General features: G+C 41.6%; 1 protein-coding gene across 2 annotated transcripts in view; it reads left to right on the top strand.

The window, feature by feature from the left end:
* ppp2r2ba (protein phosphatase 2, regulatory subunit B, beta a) overlaps nt 1-17038 on the top strand; it is a 59484-nt gene that overhangs the window by 38132 nt on the left and 4314 nt on the right. For both annotated transcript variants that reach the window (XM_042492948.1, XM_042492949.1), the window contains exons 2-7: nt 6075-6172; nt 8536-8701; nt 9646-9758; nt 13549-13726; nt 13865-14029; nt 16494-16663. In XM_042492948.1, coding sequence (XP_042348882.1) covers nt 6075-6172; nt 8536-8701; nt 9646-9758; nt 13549-13726; nt 13865-14029; nt 16494-16663 — 890 coding nt within the window. The remainder of the gene's footprint in view (nt 1-6074; nt 6173-8535; nt 8702-9645; nt 9759-13548; nt 13727-13864; nt 14030-16493; nt 16664-17038) is intronic.

Raw genomic sequence — 17038 nt, 5'->3', positions numbered from 1 at the left:
GCTTATATGTCTGTCTGATGCGAGTACAAGCTTGTGTGTGATGTGACCCCTCCAGCCCCGCCGAATACTGATGCAGTCGCCGCAACACAGAGCTCACAGCCTTTATTGCAGCAGCTGATGAGAGCAGAGCAACGCCGGCTGCCTGTGCCAAGCCAAACGGCCTGAGGCCACACTTTAGGACCCCGGCATAAAAAGACTTAGCCCACCATACCCTCAGGTCCCATCCATTATTTACCGCGAAACACTCAAAAAACCCCGCCTCGGCATGCAGCGCAAGAAAGATAATGTCTTATGTGTGTGTATGGGGGGGGTTAGTGCGGGGGGTGGCGGGCGCTTAATGGCAAGCTGTGAAGTTGGGGCGAGTCACACTCCTTATTCAGCAGCTGCTTTCATCCCCTGATTAGCTTCTTATTAAGTCTGCAGCTCCATGAAATTTTAATGAGAATTTATTAAAGAATACCCGTGGTGTTGCTACTGTAGGACAAAAAAATATCCCATTTCTTGTATGACTTCCTGGTCATTTGAGGTGCCGCTGTGATGGATGTACTGTACGTGAGTCATTCGGTGCACTGCTAGCCGAAGGCTGAGCAGTGTTTGACCTTTCTGGACTTTATAATGGGGTACATTTGTAAGTTTTGATAGCTAATTCCTGTGCCCTGTCGAGGAAGCGCGCGTCACTCGGAATCTTTCATGTTTTGGTGATAAGGTCACTGTAGATACAGGATTTCAGTCTGTGCAGCAGCCAGCTAATCTTTGATTCAGCCTTGAAAGATGAAAGGGATCGCACCAAAGCAACATGGACAGATAGAGAGCGAGAGACAGCTTTTGTTTTGGTGGTGGATTATAATTCTATGCACCCCCGCTTCCCCACCATCCCCCTCCTACATCTCCAATTTCTAAGAGAATACCAAATAACAAGCATTCGAAATGATCCCTCTTGGTATTCGCGCATGCAGAAATTGATCACCGATTCTACAGCGTTTCACCACTCCTTCTCTCCTCTTGCCTTGTCCTGTGTTGTGTCTGCAGTCAGATGTGAGCCATGTCGACGTGTTAATGAAGTGTGAGAAGTGAAGCAGTAACACGTCTCGCCCATTTCACCCTCGGCTCCCCGGAGTGTGGGGATACAGGGAAGCGAGCGTGCACATGCACACAAAAGAGAAAAGACTACACACACATTCTGTGTCGCTCTCAAGGGGCTGATCCTGGAGAAACCAGGTTAATTAGCTTGTTCACTCCAGATCTTACAGAGAGTCATGCTCTTCAGATGAAGAGAGCTGCATTGTGCTCTGTTGCTTTGTGTGCAGCTAATAAAGCCTAATAAACCCTTAATCATATGACTGGGCACTGGACCAGTAGCAGGGTTTATTCAAAATTTTGATTGATCTTCATTGTTGCTGGTGTGAAATGAAGCCAGTATCAGCTGCTTATTCAGCACAGAACTGAAAGGCATTCAGGCTTTACACACATTTCTTTGTATTCCTGAAAAAAGGTAGATATATATTGTTGATAGAAGGAATGAGAGTGAAAGAGAGCGCAAAGACAGCCCTGAATTATCCCTCGTCCTGATCCTTTGACGCAGGCAGCTCAGCACAAGTGCTGTAATCCTCTCCTCTCTACATCGAACAAAGCATTTACACGACATCATGTTGTTCACGTCCCTCCCGCTACCTTGAATGATCACACACCACTTATGCAACTAGCTTTCCATGCACTCACACCATTTTGGGTTTCTGTTTGTCTTACACAACCCTCCAATGCCACAGGATCAAGCCTTAGTTTGTTTGTTTTTCACCCCTGACAGGATTACATGTTGTCTAGAGTTTAGCCAGGGTGCTCCTATTTTGGTCTGTGCTGCAGTCTGTACAGATGAGACTTGCTGTACGATCTTTTATCGACCTACTTACCTCCCCAGACTTCCCCCCACTTTCCTCTCAGTGGCCTTTTCTGTTATGCGTGATAGATGTTGCATGCTCGGGCGTCTATAAATACATTCAATATCCTCGCCTCCCCGCCCTGTGTTTCTGGCTCCTCGTGCCGGCTTTTCATTCCAGAATCAATGCATATCTATGTTTCCATCCAATTGGTGTGAGTCCTGATTCTATATTGCATGCTGTAGGGGAGGTTACCGAGGTTCAGATCGGGGAATAGAAACAGACAAGAGGCTGTGTTATTTCAGTCGTACGTACGCAGTTACGCACACACATCACAGCAGCAGGCCAACAGCCTTGTCTGTGTTATTACCGGTGATGGATGTGTGTTATCTCGAGCATCCCTCTGATGCATCACGAAGCGCTGACCTGTCTGTGTCAGAGCTGGCTGGCCACAGGATTTATAGGCTTCATCTGGTTATGGTCTGCTGATGAAGCTTTGTGTGTGTGTGTGTGTGTGTATAAGCACACATTTGATCAGCCTGCTACTAATTCCAGTCCACCTTGAACCAGCGGATGCTCATGCGATAAAAATCTGATCTGATGCAAATCACAGCAAAGACCACGCCCACCTGCGACCCAGCTGCTAATCAATTTGTTTCTTGGAATGAAAGTTTATCAGAAAACACCATTCGAACACAGTTCCATCAGTGGCTGAGGTCAAATACATTGCCTTTTCCAGTTTGAATACATTTGCATGCTGAAAAAACTCATTTAAGGAAGCATTCCATCACATTAGCAAGAGTTTCAGCTTCACTGGTTCTTCCCCCAATTCCTCATTCAACGAGATGATTGTAGGATGTATCCGTGTGTAAACTCATTAAATGGCACCCATCAATTACTGTTTCTCCTCAGTGACTTAATGGGTTGATGATGAGGAGAGGGGAGCGAGAGGGGGGAGACAGAAAAAAAGTATGGAGGACAAAATGAGAGAGAGAAAAGCTTTGATTCAAGAATGCTGACTGCTAAGCTGATTCCATTCGGTTCACACCAGTGGCTCTGGCCTGATGGTGTCAGGGAAGACACCATTGTGTGTGTGTGTGTGTGTGTGTGTGCGTGCATGCGTGCGTGCATGTGTGCACTACACATCTCTGTGCATGCAGATACAGAAAGAAAGATAACTACAGCATTTTTGCATGCATTTGCAAGAGTGTATGCAACAATGATATGTCAGTGGGGTACTCCCAAGCTGTAATTAGGTCAGAGTGTGTGTTGTCTGTGAAGCATTAACCCTTTGAAGCCTGGAGCAACATCTCTTTTTAACATCACTATTTACTTAATAAACTAACACAGTGCAAATACAATATAATCAACAATACAACAAATGAGATAAATGCATCTGATAAATATTCAGGGGCTAGTCCATTGAGTGATTTAAACACCAATAAAAGCATCTTTAAATCTAGTCTAACACTAACTGGTGACCAATGAAGGGACTTTAGCACAGTTTTAGTTAGGTTATTAATGTGGGATTCAAAATTTGAATCAGGGTCTAGAAGCAGAGGTTTTTAACTAAGGGCTTGATATTTTGAGCTAAAGATTTTAAATAAGAGCAAAGTCTCTCTTTCTCTTGATTTTGGTGCCAACAACTAGAACAACTTTCTGTCTTGTCTCTGTTAAATTGTAGGAAATGATGATACATCCAACTGTTGATGTTATCAATGCATTTAACCAGATTATCAGTCGGGCTGATGTCATCAGGGGACAATGAGATGTAAAGTTGTGTATTGTCAGCATAACTATGGACATTAACACCATGTTGTCTAATGATACTTCCCAGTGGCAGCATGTACAAACTGAACACCGCTTGTTATGCCATTGTTCGCAGAGGAGTGGTCACCAATGGAGACAAAAAAGTCTCTGCCAGACAGATAAGTTCTAAACCACTGTAGAACTGAGCAGGAGAGGCCAACACACACATTCAGTCGATTAATCAAAATGTCATCATCAGCTGAATCAAAGTCTGTCTGTCAATAGCTGTGAAGAGAATTCTGGTATTATTATGATTTTTAGAAATTAGTTTTGAAAATTGTTTTACAAATTTCAAGACACAAGTAGATTTTGAAAAAATATTTTGAAAAAGCCAGGGAAAAATGTTTTTGGGGGAAAAAAAGAAAAAAATCTTGGGAAAAACTATATTTATTATATAATATAATATGCTTATTATATTAATCATTTTTTCCAGGTCATTCATTTGTATGTTTTTACGTTCTTTTTTTTCAAAACTAATTTTCCATATTTTTTGTGAATTTTTTGGTCATTTCTTCTTTCAGTGCTCACTGTCTTTTCATGTTTTTGAAAGAAATCAAGCCAATTTGCTCAGGTTTCAAGGGATTAATTAGTTAATAGATTCAAATATGATTAGGATCTAACCCCCCCACCCCAACAGCACCACCTCATGTCATTATCAACACATGGCCATAAGAATCGCTCTAGTGTCATCCCTGAATGTGGCTTTCTTGTCAACAATTACATGAACAAGGGAACACACACACACACACACACATACATACGAAGACATGACGCTTAGTCATTCCCAGCATGCACAGCAGCCCAATGTGAAGACATGTGCCTGTCTACAGGGACTCCATTGTCTGAAGTTGTGTGCTGCATACACTTGCCCCAGATGCAGTAGCAGGTTTTCACTCTATTGCAGTACTCCCTCTATCTGCTGAATTACAGCTAGCATCAGCAACTAAGTCTAAGAGCTATTGGCGCGCGCGCACACACACACACACACACACCCCTCCGACTGCCGCTAGAGATGGAAACGGTCTCCATAGCAACATTCCCCTCTCCTGTTCAGCGCTCTGCCAGTAGCAGGTCCACAGAGGGCGTGGGGGGGTACAAAACAACACGCTCTCTTTTTTTCTCTCTCTCTCCGACTAATATTATTGTCACTGTTAAACAGAGGGCTCGTCTTTTGCTGTGGTGTGTGCGAGTGTGTGTGTGTGTGTGTGACAGATATTATGCTATGGCTTTTTAGCCCAGGGCTGTATAATAATTACAGTCACCATTAGCCTCTCCTAAATCCAGGCAGATGTATGTCTTTGAGGAGGAGAGGAAAAGCTACCTTAAGGGTAGGTGTCTGCTATTTACTTTTGGTCAACTGTAGCTATGCAGAGGTGCAGAAATGTTGATGGGGAGTAAATATTTGTATATTATTGTATTTTATCCTGGTGATGCACTGCATAGACTGACTGTGAGCAAGTGTGCGCAGGCGCACATCAGCTGCAAAAAGTGGATTGTTTAAGCTTTTGAAACCTTGATCGACATCACTTTTCACTTGTACAGTGTTTGGACACCTTTCACAAGTATTTTACTTTTGAACCTTGACCACATTCATTTGATTTCTTTCTAAAAAAAAAATAAAATAAAAAGGGGATAATAATTTGGGAAAGGTGACAACCATATAACCTGAAAATTAGTTTAAAAAGATAATAATAAGAGAGAGAATCACTAACTTTACAAAATATCAAGAAAACTATATGTATAATTGTTATGATTATATCTTTAAAACTGTTTTTACAAAAAACATAAATATTTGTTTTTTTTATTATTTATATATGTATATATATATATATTATTATTATATATTGTATTTTTAACTCTTTTTCAAGTCATTGTCTGTTTTTCTGTTACTTTTGTTTGTGTCTTTTTTTGTGTGTCTTCTTGCTTATTTTGGGTCATTTCTTGCTAAGTTGGTCATTGATTTCTTTCCATGAAAGAAATCAAGCCCATTTGCTCAAAGGGTTAGCACGGGGTCTTGCTGCCAGGAGGCGAGAGGTGAATGGGATTATTAGAGTGGCTGCAGCGTCCTTTAAAACGCAGGAGTTCAATTAAATGACACAGATTGGCTCACTTCACTCAGACGAGGGGCTGCATTAGTTGATATCATGCGGTGACTCACTCAGCAGCTGCTCCGGACACATATATTTCATCAAACTAGGGTATCTGTGCCGAAGAGTCCTCTGTGGGTTCGTCTCGAGATTCCCCTTCTTCTTCCCTTCCCTTGACATGTTTTCTAGAAGTCACACAGATCTTTCGGAAAGGTCTTTCTGTCTGACTGACACCCTGACAGCTTTGTGCACGTCCACACTGACATTTTCTCCCCCTCTCTCTGCTCTGCTTCCTGTGTTGCAGCTGACATTATCTCAACGGTTGAGTTTAACTCATCGGGGGAGCTGTTGGCCACCGGGGATAAAGGAGGCAGAGTGGTTGTCTTCCAGAGGGAGCAGGAGGTAGGAAATGCCAACAATGCAACACTAATTATGCTGCCCTTCTGCCGAGAGGATTTGAAAGGCTTGAAACATTGAAGTGTTTGCTTTTAGATATCTACTTAGTAAAGGGGTTTAATGGAAAAGCATTGCTAGCTGGAAATTCAGCAGTAGATATCTTAAAACCACAAACAACAAAAATCTCTTAGTTAAGATGCTTGGGTGGAGCCATCAATATTAACTCATGTTACATGGAGAAGCATTGTCGAAAACCACCAAAATGTATTCTGAACTCCAGTTGAGATGCCAAAGTTTCCACTGATACCAAATACTACATGTTGAATTACAGAGAAAAATGTGCAAATGATGCCATGTATGTCTAAATTTTTACATTTCATGTGGTAGAGTATTCATAAAAATACAGTATCTTGGAACTGAGTGTTGATTCAGTGTAAATGTACCATACACTGTTGCTGGTGCTAAATCAAGCAAATAATAATAATAAAACAAAACTAAAAAGGCATTCGGCGAGCACAGACCTCAGCCACTGCCAATTGTCCAGTCTGCCAAGATACACAAATCTGCAAGTAACCACCATATGTATGTTTGGATTTATTTCCAAAACTATTAGAATGATGTGAAAATACAGATGTGCCTATAACTGAAGACTCATCATCAGCTGTGCATTTATTATATACATCTAAAGTGGAAATATTTCACTCATATAATATAAATATGTAAAAAAACAGAAAATACTTAATCATATGCACCAATATCAAATGTTCAGACTGAAATAACGTGCTGAACAAGGCAGCTTGTCATCTGCTATGAAAAACTGTGTTTTCACAAGTAAGACATTTTTACTTGGGTCAAATTTAAATTTGCATGTACTACACGGTGTGATTTCTCAACTAAATATTTACACATAATGTGAAAATTGTGTCAGCTCTCCCATAAAACACAATGAAACCACCATCTCTGATTGTACCATAACAACTGTTTTCTGCACAGAGTTTGAGCATCTACACGTGCAGGCTGCCACAGAGGAATATGCTAATGCAGAATGTAATATAAAGTCATTAAAGTCCTAAAGAAATTAAAATGACCTTTTCCCAGTTTTCCCTTTGCTATACTAGGAAACACAAGTTGGCCAACTGGCCTTACGAGACGGCACCTCAGTGTTTGTGGGTCGTAGTAGCTAACAGAGCAACATCGAGGGAGGTAGGAAGAGATGTATGTTTGAATATCAGTGAGCAGTGAGCATCAGTGAGTTTTTATTTCCCAAACAATGTGGTGAGGTCGAAGTGAGGGAGATGTGAGCGGAGACAAACAGTCCACGCAGCAGCGGACTTCACTCTAGCTCTGTGTCGTGCTAAACTCAAAGCCTGCCCACTTCTTAGCGGCCTAATCAAATTCAAAAGATTTAATTTAAATCCCTCTTGTAACTTTACACCGCTCTAATATTAAATCCCACTGGGAAATATGTAACAGTACCTAAGCTAAACACGCTCTAACAACTTCATGATGTAAGGCATTAATTCCTTCAAGGTCAAATGCCCTATCTCACGATTTTAAACAAAGTGAATTTTTTTTTATTTTTTTTATCTGCTATGTGATTCGGATCCACTAAAAAGATTAATGGGTTATTCCTTGGCCCATGCTAGGGCTGTGCTATATAATGAAATATATCGTCTGACCATTAAAAAAAACATTTATTGTTTCATATTTTGCTATATTGTTTATTCCATTTATATCATCTGATAATGCTTTGTGTTTTGACTTATTTAATTATAATAGTACTTAACTTTACCATAACAGTACTTTATACTTTACTTCATAAACATTATAATATATTTTAACGTATTTAATTAAACTAATTTAACTAATTCAATTAAGTGTATTTTATTCAACTTTATTTTAACAGTAGTTTATGTAACTTGACTTTATGGCAGTAGCTACTTTCTTTGTAACTGCAGTTCATTTAATAATTTTGTATTTTAGTAGTTTGGTTTAGAGGAGATTTTGAAATATTGAGATATATATCATGTATGGCAATATAACCTAAAAATATCGTGATATTATTTAAAAGCCATATCGCCTAGCCCTAGTCACTTTGTAAACTGCGGTCAAACTGTCAAACAAGGTCGGCTGTTACTGCATTGCAATTTCTCACCTCTAATGGGTTAAGAAACTTGTATTTTAGTGTACTTTTTAGCTGTAAAATGAGAACATTTGTGACCCAACCACCATGTTGAAACTACTGTTTCCGCCAACCAGCCAGACCAACTTTTCATTTCTCAATGAAACTCTTTTGTGGGAACCAATATGTAATCTTGTGGCGTTAAATGCAAACAGATCAATCTCTCACTATATTTCTCTTCTTGCAGAGTAAGAGCCAGCCCCAGCGTCGAGGGGAATACAATGTTTACAGCACATTCCAGAGCCACGAGCCCGAGTTTGACTACCTGAAGAGTTTGGAGATTGAGGAGAAGATCAACAAGATCAAATGGCTCCCTCAGCAGAACGCCGCCTACTTCCTGCTCTCCACCAACGGTCAGTCAGTTAGTAAAGGCGACCCTGGTACTGTAGGAGGGACGTGAGTGGCAAAATGGTCAAAGAAACCATTAATCTCTCATGAGAGTGTGTTGAAATGTGGGCAGAGTGTTGTTGTCAACAGAGTCAGCTAAAGGTATGATTCATCCCTCACTCTGCAGAATGGTCAGATATACGGCTGATGTAAGAGATGTTATTAATATTCACATGAAAATGTCTTTTTGACGGTTTGTGTGAATGTATTGGTGTTTCGCTTGGCTAAGCAGGTGCCACCAGCAGAAGCGTTTCAGATTGAGAACTTCATGCATGGCTGCAACAGCAGGAACACACACACATATCAAAGCATGTGCCACCACACACGAGACACACACACACACACACACACACACACACACACACACACACACACACACACACACACACAGACACATCAGCGAAGAGACGTCTTGCAGATTGTGGGCTTCATGCATGGCTGCTACAGAAGTGCTAGCGGTGGCTGGAGCAGATGGCGGTGGGTCCTGTGGCGATGGCCTCGCTGCTCTGACACCAATATTCACAGCGGAAATTAAAAGAGGAGAGAGAGAGAAAAAAATGGCAAAATCCTGACTGCTGCCGCCATCCCCCTCACCAGACCGAGAAGATGGGATGTAACTGGTGTTTGTGTGATGTAGAATTGAAGAGTGCCCAGATGGCTTTTTCAGGGGGAGCGTATACTGCAGCCGGGGAAATGTAGTCAACATGTAGATTGATATCAGTGACATCAGAATGTACACAGGAGCCGCCATTCATCATTCTCACTGGCTTCGGCCCAGCTACATGCCAGATTGGCTGCCCAACCCCCGCATCCATCTTGTATCTGAGATTCACTGTAGTGAGCCTTGATCTAACTGTAGTTTTTGTTTGTGTTTGTATGTGTGTGTGTTTGTGTGATGTATCCATATCAGACAAGACGGTGAAGCTGTGGAAAATCAGCGAAAGAGACAAGCGTCCAGAGGGCTACAACCTGAAGGATGACGATGGACGGATCAGAGACCCCTCAACTATCACCACGCTGCGGGTAAGAGGGTCACAGAAAACTATCAGGTCAACAGTTGCTGGTGTGTTAAAAATGGCCTAGAGTCAAACAGCAGGTTAATATCTGAAGACGAGGAACATTTCAGAAAGTCACAGATTCATCTTGAGTGGGAACAAAACATTTCAAATCATGGCCTAAAGGCCTCTTGAGGCTAGTTAGCTTAGCCTAGCATCACAACTAAAAACGGGCAACAGTCCCTAAATTAAGATTTTCAACTCAGAAAGCTGGAGCAACCTCACCAACCCCAACATCAAAATCTAAGATGTTCGCTTTGTGCATCAAAATAAGTGAAAGCTGTAGTAATATAATGCTAATTAGCACTTCTCTCTTACGTATGTTTTATTAAAACAGTCGTACACACAGTCCTGTCAAACTTCTACCTGTGGACATGTTGCTACAGTGTTTGTATGTGCAAAATACAGCATAATGCGTTCTTATCAACAGCTAACAACCTGGCTAGGCCTGATATTGCTAATAGCTAGCTAGCTAGCCAGATAGATAGATACTTTATTTATCCCAAAAAATTCAGTCAGCTGCTCACATTCACTCAAAAACACAATAAAAACATAATAATAACCATAATCAACTCGGTTGTGACGTCACTCCGAGCTCAGACTTCTGATTTACAGGTAAATGTAATGCAGGAAGTTGCCTTGAGCCAACAATAACGATATCCATATCAATATTACAACATGGTAAGTTGCCATAAACAGATGTTTAAGTTTACTCGATTCTATTTGCTGCTTTCAGTAAACTGCTGAAATACTACAAATTGCTTTTGCATTCAAAAAATTAAAGGAAATTATTTTAGCATTAATCTGAACACTAAAAGGAAAGGAACCAAAAAAAAAAAAAAAAAACGTTCATAGTTACATTTTAAAGTGCCATTTTCTGCTGATACTCTCTTTCGACAAACAATATCACAGTGTTTCATGTTGTGGCTATAGTGCAAATAGACAACAATATGATGATAAAAAAACATTTGTGCTTGTGCAGCCCTACTTTGGACAGAGCCAGGCAAGCAGTTTTCCCAATGTTTACTGTTTTTATTCTAAGCTAAGCTAACAAACTCCTCGCAGTAGCTTTATGTTGAACTTACAGAGGAGAATGGTGTCGTTCACCTCATCTTACTCTTGGCAAGAACGCGAGGCATTTTTCAAAATATAAAGATATTAGGAAAACTATAACGAGAAATCAAACAAACTGGAAAGCCAAAGGTGCCAAAACTTTAAATGGACCTGTCCTTTTAGGAAGGCATCTTGACAGCAGAGCTTTCCACAGCCGACATTTTGACTCGTCATAGCAGTAAAAGCACAGTTGTTACTAATAACATAACAATGGCTCCGTCCCAGTAAGCCATGTCAGTGTGACAGTGAACAGGCCTGCATAATAACAGAGCTAAATGGAATTCAGCCATCATTCATTTTATAATTAACACCTGTGCTTTTCCCACTGTGACATGTCAAAATGTTTCTGTGACAAAGGTCTGCCCACAGTTTGTACTTTGAGCAGTCTGAAGTCTGAATACGTGCAGCCCAGATAAGCTGATTAAATCAAAATTTAGCATTCAGTCATTATGCTATGATAGCTTTTAATCCTACGTAAACTTCTTAGCAGGACACACTGTTACTGTATGTCTGACACAGTCTCCCTGTGATAAACGCTCACCTTCAATTCTGATAAATGGCACACCAGCAAACACACAATCGTTGGACAATTTTAAACTGGCACAGGCAGAAGAAAGTGAGTGATCGATATGTGCGCTGAGGTGAAGACCATGAAGGGATGATCCTCTCTGTCTTACCCTGCTACCCCCCTCTCTCTCATTCTTATCACTCCACCACCTCTTTAATTTCCACACAAAGCAACCAGGCACATAGCAGAGTGTGTGTGTGTGTGTATACGTGTATATGAGTGTGTGTGTCTGCCATAGTAGATTAGTGCTGTGTTCAGCGTGTCTGTCCCTCTTTGTCTGGCTGGCCAGGGGATCATAGCAACCTGGAGGACAGGCTGGGACTGTGGCAATCCTGTTTAGAGGCTGTGAAATCTGCACATGGGGGGGAAAGAGCTCAGGAGGAGGAAAGGGAACAGCTTAGAAAAATCAGTCTGAAATATGGCCAAAAAACAAATATATATAAAAAAGTAATACTCTTTTTGTTTTGTTTTGTTAAGTCTGTCATGCAGTATCTCCGCAAAACACAAATGCTGTGTTTTTTGGTTTTTAATCGATTTAAATCTGCTTTAACCAATGAAAACCTGGATCAACATCAGTTTTCTTGTACAGTGTTGAGACGCCTTTCCCGATTGTTAAACCTTTGAAACAGGGAGTCTTTCAAGGGAAAGAAAAGCTATTTGCAACTTGGCATGAAATGACCTGCAAATTGCAAAAAAATATTTAAAGGTGACAAGGAAATGACCTGAACTATGAAAAAAAGTTTCATTAGAAAGATGACTAGGAATAATATCAATAAAACTATTAATGTAATTATTATATACATGTATATTTAAAATGAGATTACAGAAAAAATATTATTTATATTTTATATTATTTTAGCACTTTTTTCAGGTCATTTTGGTTATATTACTTTTCTTTCCTTTTTTTCTGGCTTATTTCAGGTAATTTTCTTGCAATTTTTGGGTCATTTTTTGTTTGGTTGCTTATCGCCTTCTTTCCATGTTTTTGAAAGAAATCAAGCCAATTTGCGTAGATTTCAAAAGGTTAAAAAAGGAAACTGCTTTAAAATGTTGTGCTTTAAATACATTACATTTTACTTTTTAAAACAAAAACATCTCAATTTAAAATATTCTGTTTTACATCATTTAAAGAAGAGAATCTACTAGGTCATTTAAAAGGTGCAGGAACAAAGCTGAGTCGTGTAACTGTCAGTGTTGGGGGTTATGGGTTAATACAGTCCATGTCTCTCTGGACGGCCAGTGAAAGACATGGAAATGAAGTGACACCCATGGAGATACAGCAGCCTGCTGGGCTGCCATGTCTCTCTGTCAGTGCCAGCAACGGACGAGAGGAAAAAGGGAAGAAGCAGTCGATTTGTTCTCCTCTCTTACTCCCCTCCCTTCTCTCTTTGTCTGGGTTTTATCTGGCCAACGGGGGGCTGCATGCAGACTGGTGCTGGGTGTCTTTGAAGCCTGATCAGCGCTGTGTGTGCGTGTGTGTGTGCGTGTGTGTGTGCGCTTGTCTTAATTCTGCAGAGTTCAGTTATCATTCCTCAGCAGGGCCTAGCGATGCCCTCAGGCCATTTCTCTTTCCACCTCCTTTGCTTTTTCCTTTTTCTCGCTTTCTCACATACGCACACACAAACAAGAGAACAGGAGTGACTTCTTTAGCACTTACATGAGAGAAAGAGAGACAGGGAGGGAGGCGTGATCTCAGAGTAGCCGTGTAGCAAACAGATATTCACAGTCTGATTGAAGCAGCTCATCAAACAGTTCCTGAGCCCTTCAGTCACTGTTTCTGTTTCATTAAGATTTGTGGTATAAATGTCATATGAACCCCCTGGAGGCGCACACACACATGCACACACACAGGCATGCATGCAGCATAATCACACACAAAATTTATGCACACAAGCAACCATGCACATTTGCAGAAACACAGATAAATGTCTAAGAAGGCCTCAAGGAAACCAGCATTAAACTACACAGAGTACTGAATCATTGTTACAAACACATCAAAGCCTTTAAGATGGTTTTTTGCATATTTTTTCCTTATATCTGCTTTTCCCCTTGCTAACTGACCTGTCTTCACTAATAGGTGCCGGTGCTGCAGCCTATGGACTTGATGGTTGAGGCTACAGCCAGGCGCGTATTCAGCAATGCCCACACCTACCACATCAACTCCATCTCTGTCAACTCCGACCTCCAGACATACATCTCTACGGATGACCTCAGGGTGAACCTGTGGAACCTGGAGATCACTGACCGCAGCTTCAGTATCCTCTTACTCCTGTCATTTCTATGTTTAGAAGCTATCATCATAACCCTGTTATTTAAACCCATTTGTAGAGAAAATGTCACTTTTTTCACAGCTAAAATTCAAAAACAGTTGTTCCTTAGTGCCCGTCTCTCAGACATTGTGGACATCAAGCCAGCCAACATGGAGGAGCTGACGGAGGTGATCACTTCAGCAGAGTTTCATCCCCAACAGTGTCACACCTTTGCCTACAGCAGCAGCAAGGGCTCGATACGCCTCTGTGACATGAGAGAGGCCGCGCTCTGCGACAAACACTGCAAATGTGAGTACCAGTTAAGTGCATCAGGGGTTAATATGATACGAGTGATAAAAAAAGAGCCAAAATTTACATGTTTGCTTGTAGTTGGCATGTAGGTACAGTATATGTAATGTAAACACTTGGAGTAGCGTGCCTGAAGCAGATGACCATAGAAAGAAATTTCAGGTGCTGACATTAGCTTGTCATGGAAGTAGGAAAAATTGGAAACAGAATATTAACAGAAGCCTGAGGTTTTACCTGTTTACCTTCATTTGAAACTTTGGCTGTGTTTAATATGAAAGTCCAACATTGTAAGAGTATAAATGACAACAAAGTGTAAAAGCAAAAAATTTCCCCTGTAAATGCATGACGACATCACAATGATGGAACTGGGAAAACAGATCTATATAATTTAGGGCTGTCAGCGTTAATATGTTAATTGCAAGGTCTGTACAAATTGCATTTTTTTTTAATTTCCTTAATTGCTGGCCAACTTTCCTGTCTTTACGAGGCTGTATGGGGCTGACTTTTACAGCCAAATTGATGATGATGACTCATATGAAACTAGAAGACCTGGGGAATCCAGTGATACCAGTCATTCTAGTTTCTCAGTAAAGGGGCTGAATAACACTCCAAAGTTGGGATGAATTTTAGCCATGGAAAAATGAGTCCCTTTACCTCAAGATATCTGAATGAAAATAAAAATGGGCTCTATGGGTACCCATGACTCTCCCCTCTAAAAATCATTTGACAGCCCAAATATGACTACAACATGGTAGCACCATAGTTGGATATTCACACTCACTTTTTCAGCTTCAGCTCCGCCTCTGTGTGGCTGTGACATGCAGCCTTCCCCCCGCTCAATATGCCAGGATTGATAACCCATCAATAACTCTCTCTGTGCGTTTCAAACAATGAATGGCCTTCTCTAAAGCTTAACATCACGTGCATACGCTTTGGATGAATGAATAATGAATTCATTGACATTTTCGCTGCAAAATCAATGGCTTAAGAGCAATTGCATTAGTCCCTCATGGACACACCTTGTTGTCCAATAATGTCACTCATTTCCTCAGACATATTGATGCGCTCACTGGACCATGCACTAGTGGGGCCTGTTGAATTTCACAAGGTAATTTATCTGAGGAAGAAATAAGCATATAAGTAGTGTAAATGTTTGAAGTTCAGGTGTTAATTTGAAGTTGTGGTATTCAGTGCTGTTTGATATTGGCATGTACGTGCCATTACTTGACAGGTGCTTGCAGTGTGCGCACACACACACACACACACACACACACACACACACACACACACACACAGAGCAGGCAGGTGCTCTCATTAGCCTCGGGACAGGTCTGTTGATACCGACCTACTGTCTCACTGCATGAGCTGTGTTTGGCTCAGAGCGATGAATAATGCCCTCCCTCCCACGCATACATACACAGCTCCTCCTTCCCTTGACAACCACACACACACACACACACACACACACACACACACACACACACACACACAAAACTTCCTGAACATTATACGTAAAAAAAAAAAAAAAAAAAAAAAATCATACCTTCCCATACCTGTAAATCTGGAAGGCTGCTGCTTTAAGTCTAGAGTCTAGTCTTCAGATTGAGGATGGATGGATGAATTGAGGGACAGGAGAGGGTTGCTGAAGTGCAGAGCCCCAGGACAGAGAGAGAGGGACCAAACAGCCTCCATGCCGACTCCCCAGGGACCCTATTATACACCCCTGGAGTGGGACGGGTGGGACACACACATACACACACATGCATATATACATGCACATATTGCACACACCCACTTCTACACAAACACTCATTCACTGACACACACACAAATCCAGCGGGGCCCAAATGGGCCCAGCACTTTGACATTGATTTGTTTTTCTTATCCCTTCCTCATCCCCCCATTTTTTCATCTCTCATGCCGCATCCCTTGTTAGACTCCCCATTGACACATCACAGAGCTTTTCTCCTGGCCGCAGCTGAGGAGGGGGAGATTGGTGGGGGCATTTTTGGAGAGATGGAGACGAGAGAGGGGAGGAAGGGTGGGAGGAAAAAGAGGAGGAGGAACAATAACTTGACAGCTAACGATGGAATGCCTGGCTCTTATCCCCAGCGTGCTGGCCTGCACACAGATCAGCAGCTGCCAGAATCAATATGAATCATAACCAATATTTACCCAGCATGCTGACCCACGACTCTCCCCCTAAACACACACAGAAATAATACCATGAAGAGATGCAGCTGCTGCGGCAAACCCCGCATCCAGGCATTGTTGTTGCTGTTATTGTTTGATAATGACGGCCCCCACCACCCAAACAAAATCTGCTTTGTTTTTTTTCCTCGCTGCGAATGATTAAAAGACTTGTGGGAGGAAAAATATCTCTTTTAAGCAGCGACCTCCCACGGTGTAAAATGTGTTTTCTCTGTCAGAAGATAACTAATTTTTTGTTTTTTTCCTCTCATAGACTTTGAGGAGCCCGAGGATCCCTCCACTCGCTCCTTTTTCTCTGAAATCATCTCATCCATCTCTGACGTGAAGTTCAGCCACAACGGGCGCTACCTGATGACAAGGGACTACCTCACTGTCAAGGTGTGGGACCTTCAAATGGAGAACAAACCACTGGAGACGTACCAGGTAAGCTTTTATCATGCTTTTATGTGCCTGCTGGACAGTCTGAAGGCTCAGAAGATAATCCTAAATAACGGTTAGGCCGAGAACAAATCAAAACTTATTGATTTCAGACTAATCATTCAACATAATCCTGTTTCTCTGTCACACTGCCAATCTGTGACTGTGTCATCTTCAGCGATGACCCCAGGAGGGCTTATTGAGCCGACTGTCCGTAGAAAGACAGATAATGACGGTGCCGATTCATCCTGAAGGGCAAAACCTCCCACTGTGTGGTCGCCGGGGTCAGATCCACACTGTCTGATCAGGGGAAGCTATCTTAGGGCAGGTCATGATTGATAAGGCCATGAGCTGGGCTCAAGGGATTCTCTGTCCAATTCC

This window comes from Plectropomus leopardus, chromosome 9, assembly GCF_008729295.1.
Source record: "Plectropomus leopardus isolate mb chromosome 9, YSFRI_Pleo_2.0, whole genome shotgun sequence".
Classification (NCBI taxonomy): domain Eukaryota; kingdom Metazoa; phylum Chordata; class Actinopteri; order Perciformes; family Serranidae; genus Plectropomus; species Plectropomus leopardus.
Note: the sequence above shows the minus strand (reverse complement) of the source record. Positions and strands in the feature narration are given on the sequence as shown.